At 39.7% G+C, this 23,147-nt stretch overlaps 1 protein-coding gene across 1 annotated transcript; it reads left to right on the top strand.

Moving 5' to 3' along the window:
* The first annotated feature begins 367 nt into the window (after positions 1 to 367).
* On the top strand, positions 368 to 22,007 carry ipo7 (importin 7). The gene is made up of 25 exons (XM_042485885.1): positions 368 to 553; positions 4,126 to 4,207; positions 8,434 to 8,587; positions 8,773 to 8,931; positions 9,015 to 9,171; positions 9,988 to 10,077; positions 10,658 to 10,752; positions 10,845 to 10,929; positions 11,044 to 11,178; positions 11,421 to 11,520; positions 11,613 to 11,689; positions 11,833 to 11,949; positions 12,399 to 12,488; positions 13,412 to 13,577; positions 13,687 to 13,847; positions 14,757 to 14,885; positions 16,307 to 16,373; positions 16,522 to 16,647; positions 16,837 to 16,934; positions 17,543 to 17,638; positions 17,752 to 17,972; positions 18,210 to 18,418; positions 19,269 to 19,475; positions 19,567 to 19,683; positions 20,933 to 22,007. The coding sequence occupies exons 1-25, from the start codon at positions 470 to 472 to the stop codon at positions 21,028 to 21,030; spliced, it is 3,120 nt and encodes a 1,039-aa protein (XP_042341819.1). The 5' UTR covers positions 368 to 469; the 3' UTR covers positions 21,031 to 22,007.
* The last annotated feature ends 1,140 nt before the right edge of the window (positions 22,008 to 23,147 follow it).

Consider the following 23,147-nt stretch of genomic DNA (forward strand, 5'->3'; position numbering starts at 1 on the left):
TATTATTATTATTATTATTATTATTGTTATTATTATTATTATCATCATTATTATTAGTGGTAGTCAGAAAACAAATTGTAGGGTGGTGACACCTGTCTCTCTGGTTAAAATCAGTCTACTATTCTGTTGTTAAGTTTAAGGGCAGAATTTTTCTTTAAAAAAAAAACAACAACAACAACAACAACAAAAATCTGCAGTATTATAACATTTTCAAAAGGAGAAGGGCAACCAATAGGGGGTGACGCTATCTCTTTGTAGTACCGTTATGCTGGAAACTACAACTCCCATCACTGTGCAGCGCCGCCGGATGTTCGTGTTGCAGAAATTTGGCGCTGATCTATCCGGGTACTTTATTCACTGCTTCCTTTCGCGCCGGGTAACCGGAGAGCTGTGCGTCCATGTGCGCAGTGACTGGGAATTGATAGACGTCTGAAATATTAAAATCCGAGCCGTAAACAGAGTTTTCGTAATGGATCCTGAGGCTTTGGTTGAGGCCCTTCGGGGCACTATGGACCCCAATCTGAGGGAGGCCGCGGAGAGACAGCTGAACGAGGTAAAAGTTGAGATTAGCCGTTTATGGTGGTGGAGGTTGTGGCGCGGTCTCGCATCGGGCCTCGGCCGTTCACAACATCAAGATGGTGCGATCACGCAGACTGTGGGCTCCGCTACCGTTACCTTGACAGATCGAGAGCTAAAATCCGCTACTCGACAAGTATAGCCTACTGCCCCGTACGCACTGTCACCAGTGTATAGCCATTTTCATGAATTTATTGGCATTTTTTATTTCGATGACACTCTCGTGTGCCAGTAACCAACGTCAACGTTAGCTTCATCTTGAGCCAGCTGTGGCGCTAATGCTAACAAGCTTGCCCCGCTGAGAAGATTTTTTAGCTCGTCACACACAGTTTCGATACAGTTTTGACAAATTTAGGGGCTGACACGACACAAGAGTTATATATCTGGCGTGATAAACAAAAAGCAAAGCTGGGAGAAATGTGCAAGTTGGCAAAACGTTATTTAACGGCAGGATATTTATGCCTAGCCGTGTGGCTAACAGCGGCGAGCTAACTTGGCTACTTGTTGGTTGAGCTGCCGTAGCTTCGCTACATAGCTGCTGCTCACGTGTCACCGTGACAAACCCTGAAATGATGACATTATTCACCAACGCCACAAGATTTAGACGAGGCGACTATTTCCTGTTATTACCGTCGCCACATTTAATACGCGATCAGTGGCTTTATAGCTACTTCGTTACAAATATCATAAAATTGAGTTTTGTGCGAGCGGAGGTCCATGTGAGCTAATGTTAACCATGTTAGCCACACTGCCTTGGAAAAGGCTCGAGAGGGACTATTTAAAAAGTTGAATTGTGTCTCCTCATCCGCCAGTTATGTTTTCTTTTTGAAATATCTATATATCTAAAGTCTTCACTGTGCAAAGTCTTAGACCACCACCGAGAAAAATTAACAATGCGTTTAAAAGGATATATATCTATTTGATTATGTCTTTTCTTTTTAAGATACAAACGAGAAAGAGAACATGTGCAATGCATTAAAACATAGAAATAGGCAGGACAATATAACTTATTCAGACTGAAGTCAATATTTAGTGTTAAACATGGAATAGTACAACCACAAGAGGTAGCTCAAACAATCAGTATTAAGCTTTGAACATGTCTTGAATGTAAACAGGTGTAAATACCCCATAAGATCAGCATTGTAAATCTGTTATTGTTTACCTAAGAGAGTTCAAGGCATGCTAAGTGGAAAGGAAGGTCATACTGTATACTTGCAATTTTAGCCTGTTAAAGTAGTTTTATTTTGAAATATTTGCAATTTCATTACTGCATATTTATTTCCTGTATGTTATGGTTGTATTTTAATGAAGAGACAACTGAGATATAAATATGTATGATCATAAGAATCTTGCTAAAATATTAAAGTTTAAAGTGGCCTAAGACTTTTGCAGATAGTTTATCTATCTATCTATCTGTTTGGAGTTCACTGATTATGTTTCATCACCTGTGCTGGCCATGGAAATTTAAACACATGCAGGGCTGAGACCTTAAACCTGAAGCTATGTTATTTTTCTTGTGCTACTTTTAGACACCTCTCACAAATATTTAAACCTTTGAATCCTGACTGAATTGTTGCGTTTCTTTCAAATACGTGGGGGAAAAGGCAATGAGATACTTTGCAAGAAATAAGTAGATTAAGAAAAATATTTTTAGAAAGACGGGGAAAATGTCTTGGGTAAAAAAATTCTAATTAAAATTACATATTTCAAATTATGTTTTAAAATTCTTAGGATTTTAAGACCTTTTTTAAAAAATGTATTTATTGTTTAAATTCTTGCTTATTTTGGAATCATTTCCTTTTTCAATGGTCATTATCTTCATGCTGTTTTTGAAAGAAATCAAGTCAAGGGTTAAATAGTTTTGAAGCCCGGGTTTGTGAGACGCTGCATTGGGCAGCCAAACCACAGTACTATGATTAAGCAGTAAGACACTAACCTTTGATTTGAAATGGATGGCAGTTATCACAGCCTAAGGCCTATTTTATATTCCAGGGGTAGGAATTACCACTAGCCAAATGCTGGTAAAATATGCAAAGGCATGCTAGATTTTCTTCATTTACCTCCCTAACAAATAATCGTAATCTCTTCAGTGGCTTTCAGATTTTGGAATCCACCAGTCACAGTGGCAGGTAGACAAAAAAGTTAATTTCCAACTCTGATCAAGTCATAATGTTTTAGTCATAGCACATGTGTTGTGTGTGTTTTGCCCCTTCCTCCATGTTTATTTTTAGCAATGCAAGGGGCTTGGGTTGTTTTTTTTTTTTACACCCACATGTGTGTTAGTAGTGATGGCTCACTTGAATGACATAGCTTGGAGAGTGTTCTTACACAGCTGGCTGGAGCTATTAGAGTTGTGTTCTGTACAAATAAAAAATCATGTCCTCTGGAGGAGGATGGAGTAAATCTGTTGGAGCGCATAGTTTCTAAATGCAGTGCGTTGCTTAGTCATAAACTCCGACTTTGTTTTTCATGGAAAATGGCCAGATAAAAATTGAACAAGGCTTGACAAAATGTGGGGAAATGCATTACACGATCTTTTAAAAGTATGTTGAGACATTTGAAATGCAATTTGGTTGAAAGAGCATATTAAGGATATATTTAACATCAGATATCAGTTGGTCATTTCATAAATTATTACCATTTACAACTTCACAGGGAACAATCTATTTCAGCTGTAGCTAAGGTTGGAAATCGGCACCAAATGCTGCTAAAATATGCATGCGGCTACTAGATATGCTTTACGCATCAGCCAAAACCCCCCAAAAAACAATGGTTATCTATCGAGTGGTCAGCAGATTTTGCCACCCACCAGCCACATTGGCAAAAAAAGTCAATTTCCAGCCCGAGCTGTAGTTTTGGAGAAGGCAATAACTCAGAAAGGTATTGGTAATAAACCTGACTTCAGTCACTTTGCCAGTTAATTATGTTTTAGAATAGAAAATTGACTTTAATTTGTAATGTCACATCTTTGCCAAAAAGATCTGCGGTGCTCTGGATTACCGCTGGGTAATGTGAGCATCCCTTTTTTGTGACACAGGCTAACTGGAACCACTGTTGTGGTATCAACCACAAGTTTGACATTTTCTTACAGCTGACAGAAGGGTGACATGCTGTTTTACAAAAATGACTGAGCCCACAATGTCTCTGTTTTATAAACATAATGTAAAAATGCTACAAAGCACGAAATTATGAATTGATTTGAAAAGTTAACAATGCCATATTTGTTAGAGCTGTCAGTTACATAGCAATGGTGTTTGTATGACTTATAAGCAACTGTCCGCCAAACACAAAGTGTGTTAGGTGATAAAAATATAACCTTCCAAGTTCCTTTTGATGTCAGTACATTTATCATGTAGTGTAAAGCCACGGTCATCTCCCAGCAGTACAACAGCACATCAGGGTAAAACACTTTTGTAAATGGGAAGTAGGCTTCATGCAAAATAATGTGAAACCTACTTAATACAAAACAGTATGGTAAATGAGATTCTAAATGTTGTTTCTCTGTTTGTAACTGGTTTACATTCATCTATTCTCATTTCTGATTTTCAGGGTCACACCCAGGTAAACTTTGTGTCCACTCTGCTGCGTGTCACCATGTCTGATCAGCTGGATCTGCCCGTCAGGCAAGCAGGTGAGTCTAAACACTGACGTGTGAAAATAGTTCTGCGGTTAGTAAAAGGTGGTCTCCTCAGTCCAGAATAAACAAAAAATCTGTTCTGTGCATGTTAATACACTTACACTTAAGACTCATTTTGACTACCTTAATGTATAAAAATAGATTTGTTTGTTTCAAATGTAAGCATCACTGCCCTTATACTTCTATGCGTCTTATATTTTGTCATGAATGCAGGTAAAATATAAGACGTAGATGGCACGAGTGGGTGGAGTCAGCTGTTTCGCAAAACAAAAAATTAGACTACAATGGTGGAGGTCGTAATAATGTACCCTTGCATGGAGGTGGTGTTGTAGATCGCGCTGGTCTTTGAGGCCAATTAATACATCATGACGTGGATGGAGACTTGTTTTCACAAGGTTGTTGTGATTACTGAGATTGAATGAAAATGATTTGGATTTATGAGTGTAGAGTTTGCAAATATTTGCTGGTGAAGCTGGACTTCACATAGTCTGTCTTGTAAAAATCTAATCTTAAACCATCTTGAGAATACATAAAATAACATGTCATATGTCTTGATAGGTTGTATTATTCTAAAACAATGTCATGTTACACATGCTGTGCCCCCCCCCAATTATATAAGGTTACCGAAAACACTCTGCCACTGTGTGCCTTACCACTTTATCCTGCATCTGACTCCAATTTTGTCAGATTGCATGATATGAATGATGATGAATGATAGAAATATTGCAATAGTCCCATGTTAAATAGGTTACTTATATAATAGTTTCTAAAAAGATAATTTAGGGATGTTACATGATTCACACTTGTGTTTTGTGAGGCTAAAGTGCCACGCTAAAGAGCAGTAGACACTTGGAGTTGGTTAAATATAGCTTGTTTTGCTTTAGTCAAATGCAGCTCTGTGAGGAAGGTGTTAATGGAGGGGGAAAAAAAACAATATTCAAAGTAAAAATCTTGACCAAAGTTGTTGAAAAAAGTCGACAGATAGTATCTGAATCATTGTGTGTCCACCTCCTAAGTATTAATAGCTATACTTACAAATTAAGTTGTTGTAGAGCTGTGCTGTAGTGCTATGAATGACTTCTCCAGCTGTAGGAAAAATGTCTGACAGTGTTTAAAGCAGAATAGAGGAGGAGCAGCTCCCCCAGACTGCACAGAAGCTGTCTGAATAATATCACAAGTGAACTGATTACAGACGTACATTGTCTTAACTTTTTGAATTGGATCTTAGTCGGCACATTTAGGTTGGTCAGGGTTTTGTTCATTTAGCTCCTGTCTGGCTTGTTGGTTGGCAGCTCAACATAAAAAAATGCTGCCACTCTGCTTCTTTTATAATCATTGTGTTTGACAGTTAATACATTTCAATCAGTGGATTGATCAAATGCATTAACTGTAGTTGTTTTTTGACAAACCGCTCAGTTGAATGTGGATTTGAGTTGTTTTCGAATCAGTATTGGCAGCTTGTATACTATGTGGTGAATTTTGGAGATCTTATCGTCTGAGATTTCTTCTCCCGACCGCATACAAATGAGAGAGATCACATTTTGTGTGTGGTGCTTAAAGCGTTGAAAAATGACATTGCTGTCAATTCTGTTTAGTTTTTAAATGTTATTTTTTGTTTTGAGCAGCACAATAAATTTCCATTCATCTCAATTGTATTCATGTGGTCGCAAAAAGAACTTGCACCGTAAACACTCTGCATCCGACTATACATTCTGCTCAGCTATGAGAGGTAATGAGAATTTTTTTTGGACCAGGTAGGACTGACCCTTTAAAGATATACTATGCAGGATTTTCCTAAAACACAAAATGTATACAGAAATAATCTCTCTCGTCATCACTTGGCAGTGTATTTTTCTGCAGAGACTCTGCCCTCTGCCTGTATTTACTTATCTCTGTGCATGGGACTTTTAGGGGTGTGTACTCCCACAGCACTCAGGTTAGGTATATAAAGACGGATAACACATCCCCACTCACCCATCGCTATGCAAAATTGAAGCAAAAAAAAAAAAGACCTGGAGACAGCCACACCCATCTTGAGCTGATGAAGTCATTTGGAGCCAGAGTCTTTGCAGTAGTAAAATCTCTGCGGTGGTGATGTTCCCGCCCAAACAATTGCTTTTCTGGGAAAAATAACAAACAATCAATAGTGAGCACACTGATTGGCACACTCAGCTGTCAATATTAACATATAATCTGTGTTCCATAGCATTAATTAACTATTTAAAGCCAAGATGATGATAAGAACTACCTTAAATGCCAAAAACTATCTTTAGGAAGTATTTATTTTGTGTGTTCTTTTAGTTTTTAGTTTTGCCGATATCCCCTTCACTAACATGGAGGGAGTGGGTTTTATGGCCTGTACCACAGCCAGCCACCAGGGGGCGATTGACATGCTTGCTTTCACTTTTGGGGAGCTGTCATGTTGTCCATCTTTATATAAAGTCTACAGTAGCAACCACAGAATGTATAGCCAGGTTTAATAAAGCATCACCGTTATTATACCTGAGGTGGGTATTTCACCATATTTGTATGCACCATATTTCCATTTATTAAGATAGCAGCAGTTTTATCCCGGTGGACATTTTCAAGAGGTAATTTTCAGTTTCTTGTCACTCCATGAATCTTATTTATATGACAGATTCCTAGTGGCTGTGAAGTGTTGGACGATTGTGTAGTTTGGTGGTCATGGGCAGAAGGGAGGGGGTTTGTGCTCTGTCAGCACTGATAGGCTGGATTATGATTGCCTCGCCAGCGGTGTAGACATTTGTGTCAGCAGTCTGACGTCTGCCTCCCAGCCCTCACTCCTCCACTGCCTCAGATGCCTGTTCCTGGGAGCCGCAGAGTGGGGCCCCACATTGTAGAGGTGGACCCAGCTGACACCCTCGTGCCACATTCAAAACTACTGAACAGCAGATGGAATAATTAATTTGTGCAGCTTCGGCCTTAGGTGGCTTTGAATGTACACTGCTGAGCTGTGCACACGCACAGTCATGATAAATGCAGCCAGTGTGACTGGTGAACATTTGGGAGTTGCATGAGGTTGTACACCAACTGAATTTTAAAACTACGTGGTGGTTCAGTTACTGTGATACTCCTTTGTAAAGCAGCTTGCAGATAAACTACAGTAAAATGCAGATTCTGGTACTTTGCTTGTAGAGATGGAGAGCTAAGTGTTTCCAGGGTGTCCGCAGGTCCTTTCTTAAATTCTTAAAATCTCTTAAAATTCAATTTTAAGAATAATAGGGCTTTTCAAAGTTATAGTTGAAATTTAAATTATTCAAGTCTTAATTACCACAAACATCTGATCTAATTTAATTTATCCATCCGCGAATCTCTTTTTGTCAAAGTGAGTCACACTCTTCTGCATGAAATTCCACATTTCTGAATGAAACTTTTCATAAACCTATCACTGAACCTAATACTGTTCTTTTTCTTTGTACTAGCTCTTACCTGTTGGCAAAATGTAGATTAACCCTAACTAAATATAATTACCATATTCCTACATAAAACCTACCTTGTCATGGAACCACATGTGCTACTTAAAAAACATCCATCATCAGACATTGATTTACAGTGGCTGATATCTGTAGACACCCTGGTCTCTAATGTGCAACAAAGTAAGGTTTTTTTCCCTTCTTCAAATCAGTATTTAAATATAGCAAATAAAAAAGTTCATAAATAATTTCATCTTGAATTGAAAAACAATTTGTATCTTTCAAATAGGACTGCCACTAAGAGTTATTTTCATTGTGTTTTAATAATTATTTTTGTGATAGGTTTATAAAATGTCAGATGTCAAATGGTGAAAAATGCTGATCAAGTTGACGTCTGTAAATGTCTCGTTCTGTCCACGAACCCAAGATATTTAGTTTACTGTCACAGATTTAAGAAGCCAGGAAGTACTTGCATTTAAGAAGCTGGAATCAAAGATTTTTTTCCCCCTAAAACATTACTCATCAAATAATCGATTATCAAATCAAATGGATCTCAGATTTTCTTTCAGGTCAGGAGCACATCACATGGCAGTCCCACAAAGTGCTGCTTGGTTATGTGACTTTCTCCATATCGTATAGCTTGGTGGTTTTAATAATAACTTATTTGATTTAACACTGTGTTGGTTTTATGGGCAAAGAACTGCCTCATAATAATTGAGCTTTCATACATGAAGTGTGCTGTCTTTGCTGTTAAAGGACTGACCCTTGTTTTCTCTCTGTGTTAAGGTGTGATTTACCTTAAGAACATGATTACTCAACACTGGAGCGATGGCGACGGTTCAGGCACAGAGACGCCTGTCAATAACATCCCTGATGAGGACAGGCAGTTCATTCGAGACAACATAGTGGAGGCCATCATCCACTCTCCCGAGCGCATCAGGTAACCCCACACACACACACACACACACACACACACACACACTGCTAGCTGAATGGAAAGAGAGGAGCTCAGGAGATTTTGTCCTCAATCCATGTTCCCTCAGAGTTGCTCTTTTCCATGTCACTGACAGTATTCTGTCACTTTCTAAATCCCTGGATCCAAAACTGTACTTTTAAACTCGTCAGGGTCCAGTTGACAACATGTATCCACCACATGATCAAGCACGACTACCCCGGCAAGTGGACGACCATCGTGGACAAGATTGGCTTCTACCTGCAGTCAGATAACAGCGCAGGATGGCTGGGCATCTTGCTCTGCCTTTACCAGCTTGTCAAAAACTACGAGTAAGTCATGGTTCTCAGTCCTAACTTTATTTGGTATTATAATACATAACATGGGGTTAACATTGTGGTTGTTTGTGAAACAGATATAAGAAACCAGAAGAGCGTCAACCACTGGTGGCTGCCATGCACATCTTCATGCCCATGCTGAAAGAACGCTTTATCCAGCTGCTTCCTGACCACTCCAGTGACTCTGTGCTCATACAGAAACAGATCTTCAAAATCCTCTATGCCCTCTTTCAGGTAACATCATAACACCAGCATCTCCTCTATAGCTGGGGTCAATAAAGAATGGGGTGTTGAGATTGTCTTTACAAACCTTTCATCAATTGTTTCAAGTTTGATTCCTTTATTAAAATGAGTTCTGTGTTTGAAGGAATAGCACAAAATGATTATTTGTATATCAATTATTTACCCCATGTATTTACGCCATGTTAAGCCCAGAGTCCTCACATGCCTCACAACAGCACAACTATGTCAAAACATCTGTTTACAAATTCTCACACAGCTCAAACACTATGATCTAAGTCTTATTTATCCAGTCATGTGCTCAGTATTTCCCAAACACACGCATTTTTGCTAAAATATTACAAATATAACACTTACTTATTAGCATTAACTCAGGTGCTGGTGGAAAGCGTGCCTGGGAAAGCAAATTGTGTTTTACTGAGAAGAGTTCGAATGCAGGTGCTTGCTGAGGCTCGTATGCAGTAAGTGTTTTAAATAGTAATATTTTAGCAAATGTGCTGGTTTTTGGGAAGTACTGTGCATAGGACTGGATTGGACTTGGATCATACAGCATGGGTTGTGAGAGTTTGTAAAGGGATTTTTTGACATAGGTTTGTTGTTAAATGTGGGTGGCATTTGAGAAAAACAAACTTCACAAATTCAAGGTGACATTGGGTCAGTAATTGATGCACAAATGATCATTTTGTGAGTGAAGTATTCCTTTAAATCTGTAATGCCCCTTTTGGTGTGAACACACCTAAATGTCAGGTCAAACTGAAATAAGATTTAGAAAGATAAACAACAAAACCTGACTCTTGTTCATCTCCACAGTACAACCTCCCACTGGAACTCATCAACAGACAGAACCTGACAGAGTGGATGGAGATCCTGAAGACAGTAGTGGACAGAGACGTGCCTCCAGTAAGGACAAATCAACTCGCACCACAATAATATGACAATGCAAGGTTCCTGCATATTCCTAGTCTTAAAAGACATTGAATTTAATTGGTATTAAACTGGCTTACAATAATCTTTCAAAAGTCTTAAAAATGATCATGCGTAGGAGGTTTCTGACGTTGCATTGTAAAATCTTAAAATAACTGGCAACATCAGTTTTTTTGTTAAATAATTTTATGAATTACTTTTCTTAAACTAGAGATGGAGAAACACAATCGCCCAGAAAACTGTCCAGAAATGGCAGATATTTTCCACTTTTGTTGGTAAACCAAATATACTTTTATGAAAACATAATATGTTCATTGTCTTCCATGTATCCCAATCTAAAAAGGGTTGTTTTTTTTCAACATTTGACATAGATAATCAAAAAAAACCCAATAATTTATGTAACCTGAGTGGCATTAAAAAAGTCTTAAATTCTTAATGTAACCTTGCTTTAAGCTGCAGGAACCCTGCAATCACTTTTTTACAATTTGTTCAGTTTCAGAGATGTAAACATTTCGGTTCTACGTGAGCTGACTGTGCCATCGTTGTTTTTGTGCAGGAGACGATGCAGATAGATGAAGATGAGCGGCCTGAGCTGCCGTGGTGGAAGTGTAAGAAGTGGGCTCTTCACATCTTGGCTCGGCTGTTTGAGAGGTAGATATCTGACAGTCGTTTCCCTTACTTCTTTAATAAGTCTTACAAACATGTTTAACACTGACATTCACCATATGAAACTTTATTTGCAGGTATGGAAGCCCAGGCAACACAACCAAAGAGTACGCAGAGTTTGCTGAACTTTTCCTTAAGGAATACGCCGTTCCTGCTCAGCAGGTAAGAACTTGAAACGATGTAATGTAAGCAGCAGCTCTCCATTCAGGCTGAACTGTGTGTCTTTGAAGTGCACCGCACAAATATAAGAGACTTCTTTGTAAATCTATCTACTAGGTGCTGCTGAAAGTCTTATACCAGTACAAGGAAAAGCAATACGTGGCTCCCAGAGTACTCCAACAGACACTCAACTACATCAACCAGGGCATAGCACATGCTCTGACGTGGAGAAACCTCAAACCACACATCCAGGTATGAATACAACATGTTTGAATTTCCAGTAAATATTTCAAAGTACATTATACAGCAAGTCTTAGATGTTTTTTGTACGCTGTGTGAATCTATATTTGTACTTTTGGACTGGTTGTCACTGAAAGAAACACTAAGCTGCCAATCTGCAGTGGTTCAACCATCAAATACAAGAAGCATAATCAGCCTGACATCCTCTCCGTCAGCGTTCCTTTCTGATTCTGACTCTTTATTGTGTTTTTCAGGGCATCATTCAGGATGTGGTCTTCCCCCTCATGTGTTACACAGACAGTGATGAGGAGCTGTGGCAGGAGGACCCATATGAGTACATCCGCATGAAGTTTGGTAGGCAGAGAAAGTTGGTGCCTGTAATTGAAAGGCATTTGTGTGCACCCGTGATGACTAACCGTTTATCTAATCTCCGCTGTCCTCCTTAGATGTTTTTGAAGACTTTATCTCTCCAACAACAGCAGCTCAGACACTCCTCTTCACTGCCTGCAACAAGAGGAAAGAGGCAAGTTGAAATTATTTTATGTTGGTTAATTTCCTTCAAGTTTTTTTGTTGTTGTTGAAGCGCTCCATAATGTAAAAATCTAATTCAGACTCCATCCCGGCAATTCATAATGAGGCCTAATCTTATGTTCTTGTTCTGCTTAGGTCCTGCAAAAGACGATGGGCTTCTGCTACCAGATTCTCACTGATCCCGCCTCCGACCCCAGGAAAAAGGACGGTGCCCTCCACATGATTGGCTCTTTGGCTGAAATCCTGCTGAAGGTAAATGGCTCTCAGTTGGCCTGTTAGCACCACTTCTTTTAAAGGTTCCTCCTTTATACACACAGATTAAGACATTTGATCCATGTTCACCAGCAGAACAGGTGAACATGGACTGCCTTCATGAGCATGCAGTAGTAAATTATTGTTTCTAACTATTGCAAGAGATGATTTTACAGAAGCTTTGAGAAAAGGTGAAAAGTTTTCTTCCTACTTAGTTGAGGCTTGGCAGTCTATTGAAATCAAGTTTAATATTCATGGCTGTGTACCAAATATTCAAGTGCTAATACTGCAGACTTGTCATCATCTGATTTACCCAAATTCAGTCTGTACAGCTAAACTCCAGAAAGTCCTACATGTTTTTTATGAAGGTTGAAATGTAAAATGTACAGGACATGTGTTGTTTGACCGCCTTGTGAAATTTTACAACTTTTGTTTCTTTCTCTACACAGAAAAAGATTTATAAGGACCAGATGGAGTTCATGCTTCAGAATCACGTCTTCCCCCTGTTCCGCAGTGAACTGGGCTACATGAGAGCCAGAGTAAGTGATCATTTCCAAATAGACAAACCTCAAGTGTTGCGTATCGTGTTCAGGGGGTTGTCTTAGTTTCATTTTTTGTTCCTTTGACTTTTTTTTCCTTCTCTCTACTGCAGCTTATTGGGCATGATGGTAGTTATGGTGGGGGGAAGGACGCTAGTTATTGGGAAGGAAAAATTCTGTGATATGCAAACATTTGTCACACTTGAACTGCCTTCTTGAATAGAGTATAGTTAAAGGGGGGAAAAAAGGTCAGTAACTTGTACAAACATATCTAAACCCTTGATCGGTTTAGTATTGCCAGCATAGACGGTACTCTTAAACATAGGCAGGGTTGTTACCAGATCATAATAGCCACATGACTGCTCTCACATCACTCTTAACAGGTGATGCAGAGGGAGGTCTGCACCTCACTGATCATCCAAACAACAGGATTGCAGGGCTAGGCTAAACAGGCTAAAGTGTTTAGAGTCTGTGTTGCAGTCTATGGGATATTTAAAAACAGTGGGTTTGTACACTGAGTCCTTGTAGAGCAAGCATGTAGATTTTGAATTGACCAATCAACAGACTGCAGCATTTCTGCACCTTTTAGCGTTGATCAGTGTGCCAAGGACCTCAACAGGGTTGGCCAAAAAAGTGATTCTGTTGTTACCATCCACAACTTTTGACAATGAAAATGAAAAAAAAAAAAAGATCAGTTTTCATGTGTAACAAACTACCACACTGAACTGAGATGAACTGGACTGCTTGGTGGAAACAAGGCTTTAAACTTGTGTTCACATTATCGTATAAGGTGGCGTCAAACTTACTGAAGCTTGCTCTATTATAGCAGTACTTTGTAATTGTTTAGGTAATAAATATATTTTGTTTATGTCATAAAGCTAGAGTTCAGCCACATTTCCTCAACCTTTTTTTTTTCCACATAGGCCTGCTGGGTGCTGCATTACTTCTGTGAGGTGAAGTTCAAAAGTGACCAGAACCTGCAGACGGCTCTTGAGCTGACGCGCCTTTGTTTAATCAATGACAATGAAATGCCAGTCAAGGTGGAGGCTGCTATTGCCCTGCAGGTTCTTATCAGCAACCAGGAGAAAGGTAAGCGAGTAAACTCATGCAGTCTGTTTTTCTAACTGATTTTGCAAGAATGTGCAAGTTAGTAGTTTTCTTTGAGTGTCTAAACTAACTCGTGTGTCGTATTTTTTAGCCAAAGAGTACATCACCCCCTTCATCCGGCCAGTGATGCAGGCACTCCTGCACATCGTCAGGGAGACGGAGAACGACGACCTCACAAATGTCATACAGAAGATGATCTGTGAATACAGTGAGGAGGTGACTCCAATTGCAGTGGAGATGACACAGCACTTGGTAAGTGCCATGATTAAAAAGGCTACGTCATTTCACACGAGACCATAACTGAGTGGCTTAATAAACTCTTCCTATGACTGCAATTTATGATCTGTAATAAAATGATCATGTAAAATGATCATACTACTTGCAAGAAAAACAGAATTAATTCCAACGAAGTATAGGACGTATGATTTTAGGAAAAACAGCTTTACTTATATATCATATTTCAGCAACAGGGCAATTCAAAGTGCTTTAGATACAAAGTGCAAAAGAAACACATCATAAAAAGACGTCTTCATGCAATTAAAAACCATTAAAAAGCCGAGAGAATAGTAAAGAAAAACGAGCTAAAATACAGCTATATAATTGGAACTTCCAATCTCTGATAATCTTTCCAGCTTTACTGACTTGCATAGAGCTGCGTTCACAAATTCTGACTGCCATTTGCAACGTTAGTAATTGCCAGCTGGCGATGTAAAACTATATTGAAATATGTCATGGTATCCAAAAGTTGACTAAAATGACCTCATCAGCTCACTTTCTCGTTGATAAGGCTGGTGCTGTGTTTCAGCCAAAAACAAGCTGTTCTTTTACACTCTGGCAGTTTTGGCAGCGCCTTTTCTGGTGCAGGATTTTTTTATTTTTTTTTTTTGCCGTGTGGAAATCAAGGAAAGCAGACGCTGAATGTTTGCCCTTCAGAAAGTGAATTTGGCAGGCTCAGTGTACGGTGACATCATATATATATATATATATATATCCTCTAAATTGCTTTTAAGAGAAAGCTATGATCAAATTTGCTAGGTTTGCCCTGTTTCTATTACTTAATAATGTGTCGGGAAGAAATTAGACAGACTACCTGCCTTATAGTGAAATGTATGAATCCTTGGATCCAATCATAGTAGTCTCTCTGTTTTCACTCTTTGTCAGGCGATGACGTTCAACCAGGTGATTCAGACGGGCCCTGATGAGGAGGGAGGAGATGACAAGGCTGTGACGGCTATGGGCATCCTCAACACCATTGACACATTGCTAAGTGTGGTGGAGGACCACAAAGAGGTTAGCAGCATAGCCACTAAGCAGGCTGCCCACACACACACACAAACACACACTCACACACTCTCTCTCTCACTCAAGGCTGTTCACTCATCTTGGTGCCACTTCCTCTGCAGAAGCGGCTCTGGTCTGCTGTAGCGTTCCTGCCAACACACTTCAGCCACCCACCAACTCCTGGGAACACGCTCTGTTCTCACCATGTTCATAATGACTCAGAGGCTGAGGCAGGCGCTAGAAATAGTCGGGGCACGCTGCCACCGTGTCTGCTGAAACATAGGACTGCCGGTGCTCAAAGCCAAGGAGCCATTAAATTTGACCAAGCATTGCTTTACACTGAGGATTTTTGATTGCATAACAGTTCAGCAGTTCAGATTTCAGTGATCGTTGGTTTACGTCACTTTGCTACAAAGAATTGGAATTATTTTTATTTGACCAAGTGTATTAAAGAACATTGCAGGACACTGAGGACAATGATGATGAAGAGGTGCTTATCCTTACTGCTTCTAGTAGATTCAACTGAAAATAATCATTTACATTTACTCATTCTCTAAATGAAAAGGTTGTTCCTTACCACACACTGAGTACGTTTACATCCACACTGATATTCCACTATTAATCCGAATACAACAATATTCTGAATTTAATGACGATCATGTAACAGCATATTCAGTTTTAGATATTCCAAATTCTGCCCTTTTCCAAATGTAGCTTTTTCCAATTAAGACTTGAAGGATATGCAGGTAATATTCAGGTAAGCACTGCATATATATCCTTTATTTAACCAGGAAAAAGACTCATTGAGATTCAAAATCTCTTTTCCAAGAGCGACCTGGTCAAGAGGGCAGCTTAAAACAACAAAAAGATACAACAAAAGTTACAACAATAAATACAGACAGACAAATACAACTATCACACAATACAAAGAGCGAGCACAACCTCCAGTTAAAATGTGAAAAGTGCAATCATCAAATTTCAGTTGTCATTGGAGTAGCAGTCACACTGACCAATAGTGCTATTTTCTCGACCTTTTAAAAGTGACTTAAATTCCCCCACAGTGATCAGCTCAGACAGTTTTATGTTTGTCTGTAAGTTATTCCAAGTGGAGGGGAACGGTAAATTTAAAAGCATGCAAAATATGCGTCTCAACTGGGTTTTTTTGGGATCCTGGAATTTGCCCTTTCATGAAAACTTTCTTTTTTTAATATGACATTAGCTTTTATATAGTTAACAAATTTTGATAACATTCTTTTTTTTCTGGCCCATTCAAGTAGTTTCTGACCAGCCCACTGTGTGTCTATATATTGTTACACTCACTGCCTTGTGTTGGATTATATTTGTCATATAAGGAACATTTTAATGAGGTGAAACTATTGATCATGGCAGCTTTATCTTCTGTTATTGATTTAACCCTTGTGTTGTTTCAGATCACCCAGCAGCTGGAGGGCATCTGTCTGCAGGTGATCGGCACTGTACTGCAGCAGCATGTACTGGGTGAGCAGGTCCCTCCTGTGCTTCCACATTCCTCCTGCATGTTGCACTTAAACTCTGTCTGTCTGTCTGCCTAAGAGATTATCTATTGATAATAGAAACGTCTATATTTACCTCCAGTGACTCACCTTTCTTTCTCTTCTTTTCCCAGAGTTCTACGAGGAGATCTTGTCGTTGGCTCACAGCCTGACCTGCCAGCAGGTGTCGCCACAGATGTGGCAGCTCCTTCCACTGGTGTATGAAGTCTTCCAGCAAGATGGATTTGACTACTTCACAGGTATGTGGTTAACTAAGTATCACTGCTGTTATAATGTCAAGTTGGTTTCTGTAAGGTTTAACTTTTTTAAACTGTAATAGGAAAAGGAGTGCTAGTTGTGGATCTGAAACAGCCGATTTTAAGTTTAAAGAGAAAAGGCGTGTATTTGTTTTGGTGTAAATTCAGCTGTGTTGATTGTTTCTGTTGCAGATATGATGCCTCTTCTCCACAACTATGTCACAGTGGACACAGATACTCTCCTATCTGACACCAAATACCTGGAGATCATCTATAGCATGTGCAAAAAGGTAAAATGTTGCAGTTGATAATTCGTGATGTGGCAGACAGGAATGTGTACGATGAGTTGTAGATCCATGTGAAAAGTATGTTCAAGCCTTCAAACACAAACTCTTGCTGGCTGGATGTCTTCTTGCTAGGCTAAACAAGAGAGGTCCTTTTGGGCACATAAGAGATCCAGAGAGACCCAGATGTATTTGTGTTTTTGTGTTTTTGTGTGTGTGTGTGAGTGTGTGTGTGTGTGTGTGTGTGTGTTTGAATGGAGATGGGTTGCAATGATAAAACATGGTTAATAAATGGTATTAAATAACTTCCATTTAGTGAATTGTTTCATAGATTAATGTGCAACGTTCATAATGCAAAGTACCACACTAAAGCTGCATTTAAAATATGTTATAGTAGCTAAAAAAATTTGATTCAAAGATCAGCATTATTTATGGAATTGTGCTCAATTTTGACTGTTTTCTGAGTGTTTTGACGATAGACTAGTTTACTAGTCTAAATGTAAACTTCTGTTTAGTCCTGAAAATTTCCTAGTAAATGACTGTGCTTTCAAGCCAATTATTTGTGGTGGTTGATGTGTATTTGGAAGTTTACCTGAGCCTGATACTGCACGCAGGTCCTGACAGGTGATCCGGGCGAGGACCCAGAGTGCCATGCAGCCAAGCTGCTGGAGGTGATCATTCTACAGTGCAAAGGTCGTGGCATTGACCAGGTCAGTATCTAACATATTTCCACCTCAAACTGTGAAGCTGAACTATAGCAACGTAAAGCTGGACAGCATGCATTTACTTCTGGCATTAAAATGAACTCCAATATTTGCTGCAGGTTGTGCCCTTGTTTGTGGCTGCTGCATTGGAGCGTTTGACGCGGGAGGTGAAGACCAGCGAGCTGAGAACCATGTGTCTGCAGGTGGCTATCGCTGCGCTTTACTACAGCCCCCCTCTTCTCCTCAACACTTTGGAGAACCTACGCTTTCCAAACAACACTGAGCCCATCACTAACCACTTCATATCCCAGTGGCTCAAAGATGTCGACTGCTTTCTTGGGTAAGCGTTTTATGAGTATGTCAACAACATTGCAAATAAGCACATCAGTTACTCAATTCTAAATCTTACAATAAATATCTTGAGCCTGATATCAACAGCATACATGAGTTACAGTTGAGTTTGAACTATGGCTGTACATTTATCTACTAATCGTTCAATAAGCTGGTAACTGTAACTTCAGAGCTGATATTATCAGATATCAAAATCACTTTTTGTTCCTCTCACTCCTCCTCACAGCCTCCACGACAGGAAGATGTGCATCCTGGGACTTTGTGCACTCATCGACCTGGAGCACCGGCCTCAGGCTGTCAACCAAGTGGCCGGCCAGCTTCTTCCAGCTGCCATCCTTCTGTTCAACGGCCTCAAGAGGGCGTACGCCTGTCGAGCTGAGCATGAGAATGACGAGGATGATGATGATGAAGATGGGGAAGACGAGGAAGAAAACGGTGAGAAAGCAGTGTCTGATGCATAGAAATAGAATGAGAGTAGAACACCTTTTCAAATCAACACAACAGAGTGGTCAGAGGCCATTTTTATGTGTACTGTTGCCATTGATCGTTGTCGCAGGCTAACTTCTGTAAAATACAACTTTCGGCAAGTTATTATCTTACTATGGTGAGGTTTTGCAGAAACGAAAAGTAGTCTTGTGCAGTAACTCTGTTGCCTTATTGCTAAAGACAAATTGAGGATTTCTGGATATAATTGCCTTGTACTTCTATTGGTAAGGCCTCTAATTTCTACTCATTCTACTCAAGCTGCTGCAGGGCTCTGTGGTCAGCTTTGGGCAGCTTCAGCCTCCTGAAGATGAGCCCGGCAGCTCCATGGAGCTCTGTTGCAGGGCGTGGCTGGTTTTCAGGCTTCGGGGCACGTATGCCTTTTGCCTTTTGTCTGAACCTGGAGTTCTCACCCAGATATGCTCTCAGGTACCAACATTTGGCACTGACAGATTTAACCTGAATAGGTACTTGTTAATACCTCTGTAATTCTGTAGGTTCCCTCAAAAGTTCTGAGTTTGGTACCCAATCGAAGTGAGTATAGTAGGCCAAAAAAAGAGTTCTCAGGCTGGTGAATGTTACACTCTTTATAGCCCCACTGACGCATGTTGCCATCTTAAAAACGAATAACAAACGCTGCTTTCTTTTGAATTAGTCATGTGATCACAGCAAACAGTCTAGTAGTTGTTCTACTCTCATTCTATTTCTATGGTTTGGTGTATTCAGTGTTGCATCAGCCACCCGCAGTATTACAAGGTGTATTAAGTGAAAGGTGTCCCCTCAATGCTCTGAATCAATGTAGCTGAGCTGGGCAGTGACGAGGATGATATTGATGAGGAAGGCCAGGAGTACCTGGAGATGCTGGCAAAGCAGGCAGGAGAGGACGGAGACGATGAAGACTGGGAGGAGGACGATGCTGAGGAGACGGCACTTGAGGGCTACACTACAGCTGTAGATGATGAAGACAACTTAGTGGACGAGTATCAGATCTTCAAAGCCATACTACAGAGTAAGACAACAGTCTTTTGGTGGAGAACTCTAAAATGAAATGGTCGAGTGAAATACATGTTAATCACTAATGTAACTTTACTGTGATGCAGATATCCAGACCCGCGACCCAGCATGGTACCAGGCACTAACACAGACCCTCGACGAGGATCAGGGCAAACACCTTCAGGACATTGGCACACTCGCAGACCAGAGACGGGCAGCACATGGTGAGCGCCTGCTGAGACTGCACCCCAATTTTCAAATTAAACTCTGATTGCAGCTCTTCAGTCTGACAATAAAGCAATTTTTTACATGCGACTATTTCCTGCTTTTTTGTTGATTTCCATCGTTTTAAAATCAAAATGCCCTTTCATCTATATATTTACCTGAGATTTTAAAATGTACTCTTGCATGTGTACAGTTGCTTTTTTGCCAAAGTGCACAACACAGGACCCAGGACTTTTGAGCCAAAGTGGCAACCTCGAGGTTTTAGGGGCTGATCAGCAGTGTCCAGAGCTCGTCTGCTGTTCCCCATTTCTCTCTGCTTTCCTCTTACCTCTCTATTCTTGACTAATAATAAAGCCACAATATGCCCCCCAAACTTGTGGGTTCACTGTGTGGCACTTAGTCATGTCTCAAGATTATGTTCTTGTCTTCTTTTGACAACAATGCAGAGAAAAAAAAGCTTTAATGCCAATTCCATATTTTTATCCAGAATTCCCTTATGTTTAAAAATAAATGTGATTACTATTGTGTATTTGCATCAGTCAAAGAGTTGTTTGACCAAGAAGCACAAAGGAAAAAGTGGCACAACCTACACATACATTCGTGACAAAGAGAGAGGAACAGGGCAGAAGTCAGCAGGCGCCAGCAAGAAACGAAGTGGAAAAATATGGAAGCAATTACCTTCTTGAAATCTTCCATAACAAAGTGACTGTTTAAATCTGGTATTAACATGCGTTTTGGTGATCCAAACACAAGTGGTGATCTCTCAAACCGCTTGTTAAGGTGTTCTGAGTCGCACTGGACCACAGATCTTTTCTAATGTAAAAGCTACATTTACAGAAGTGATGCAGGCAGTACTGTAATCTGAACACAAGAGGACAGTTGGGGACACATTGCTGCTCACACCTTTGTCTTCTGTGTCTCTCCAGCTGTCCACTTGTGTTCAGATTACAGTACTGCCTGTGTCACTTTGGTAGATGTAGCATTTACACTTACTACGAAATATCTGCGGTCAAGTGTGTCTCAGACCACTTTGGTAAGGGTTTGATCGTAACTTGTCTCTGTGGCTGTTTCAAATGACATCATGATCTTTGTCTTGGACTTCCTGTCAGTTAAAATGGCCAACTTTTAGAGGCGTTCCAGCACCTGCTGTGCGCTATATGAACAGTGAACGACACTTCTCATGAAACAACTTTTTTTTCCTCTCACTGTTGTGTTTTTTAAGTACTGTTGCTTATTATCTTATTACAGAGTCCAAGATGATCGAGAAACACGGCGGGTACAAGTTCACAGCACCAGTGGTGCCATCTACTTTCAACTTTGGAGGCACTGCTCCAGGAATGAATTGAGTCATCCGTTCTACTTTTTATTACTCTGTGACTGATTGTAGTGAAGTGAAAAAAAGCTTGTGTTGTTCCCTTAAGTAGTGGTTCCAGAACTGGTTCTTCTCAGTCATTCTTCAATCTGTCAAATGGGGATATAGCACCAGAAGATGTGGGAAAGCAACCAAAATGCAACCAGTGGCTGGGGAAAACAAACCAAGAACTTGAGCATGATGTGAGAGAAGAAGCTCTGAACAACAAGTCTTCTGGAGCCCAGTGTGGACGGGATACCATGACGTCAACTCTTCCGTTTATTTTGTTCCCCACTTAAAACAGATTTGCGGGATTAACAGTTAGAAATTGATAATGGGACTTAATATTTCATTATCACTGTTGTGGCCAAACGGCCGTAATAAGATTATACCTCTGGTAGTGGTGATATCTACGTTATTTTCTGCATAAACAAACACTCATGTTTATGTACATACAAGCCAAGGTTATTGATTTTTCAAGTAGCCTTGAAAAACAACCAGAGGCATTTGTAAGGTGTTAACAGCTGTATTCATATGTAGCATATTGGATACTTCATAGCACTATGTGATGCCTGATCTCTGTAAATTAATGACAAGCACTTTCATATTGTTCAGGTCTCCTAGCCTTCTGTATCAGACTGCAAATTTTTTAAATTGAAGACTATTTAAAATGAAAACAGCTGTAACTTTGTTACTTTGCAAGCGACTTCTGTAATGGCTGGTTGTCACGCATCTGGTTACAGAGTGGATCGGTGGGCAACTCGGAAACTTTTGATTTCAGGAAAAAAAGAGAATGCTCTTGGTGTTCAGTATGGCTACAGGACATGTGTTTGTGAGCACTGAAAGTACAATTGAATACATCATTGAAGCATGTACAATTGGACTTATTGCGAAGGTCTCAAGCTTTTGGTTGGTGTATGGATGAACCATCTATATATACAACAACATATTAAAAAAAAAAAGCTAAGGGAATCCATGACCCAGAGTGTTTCCTTGCACAGGTGCATGTTTTTCCTGCTTTATAAATTTGTTTTACAAGTAATTCAGTAATGGGTGTGAGCTTCACTTTTTTATGATTTTATTTTACTTTGTCAGACAAAAATCTGAAATTTGTCATGTGATGCTGGATGTTACCACATACAAAAAATAAAAATACAAAAAAATATGAGCAACACATAATACAGAAATATAAAACAACCAAACCAAACAACAAAACCACACTACAAACGCTACACATCACATCAGACATTACAACAACTGGATGCATTGCAACAAATTAATCTCTGCTATTACAGGGTTCCCACAGTCATGGAAAACCTGGGGAAGTCATGAGGTTTCACAATCACATACTCAAGGCCTGGAAAAGTCATGCAATAAGTAAAAATCCTTGAAAGTTTTGGAAAAGTCATGGAATTTTTTGGATGTAATGAATTTATTACAGTAACCTTCCATGGATAACTTTCTTAGAATATAACATAAATTATCTGTCGCTGCTGATGTGATGAAGCTCTAATGTGTGTTGGTGTATTTACATTTTACCATCACATTTGTTATTTTTTTCCCTTCATGAATGCCAGCTAGCTCAAATAATAATAATGTTTGAATAGAATCTGATATGTTTGACAAAACCAGGCAAGCAGGGAAAAAAAACCTTAATATATTATGGGTCCTTAAAAAGTCATGGATAAGTCTGGAAATTTATTCCATGAGAATGTGTGGGAACCCTGCTGTTATATTCAGTGTTTTGTTCTAAGAAGCTATACTCTGATCCAAACAGCTGACAGATTGAGAGTCCCTGTGATGGCAAAAATCCAAAGTCTTCTGTTATGTGTGAGAGGGATCAGATATGATAATACACTGACAGAAACAATATTCTTGTAGTGTACACAGCTGGGAAACTTGACTCAAACATTTGACCCACAATTTATGCTCAGATGTGTAGCAGTGTAGCTTTAAGATGAACTGACTGTCCACCAGAGTGCACTGCTCTCCTGTGATCACAGATTTTCTGTTTTTGGGTTGTTTTTTATATTGTTGATCACTGTATTTGTACACACAAGGCTGGTCAGATGTTTTAGTCCTGCGAACAGCTCTGAAGCAAAAATCTGTGAA

The sequence above is a fragment of the Plectropomus leopardus genome, chromosome 1 (genome assembly GCF_008729295.1).
Source record: "Plectropomus leopardus isolate mb chromosome 1, YSFRI_Pleo_2.0, whole genome shotgun sequence".
Lineage (NCBI taxonomy): Eukaryota > Metazoa > Chordata > Actinopteri > Perciformes > Serranidae > Plectropomus > Plectropomus leopardus.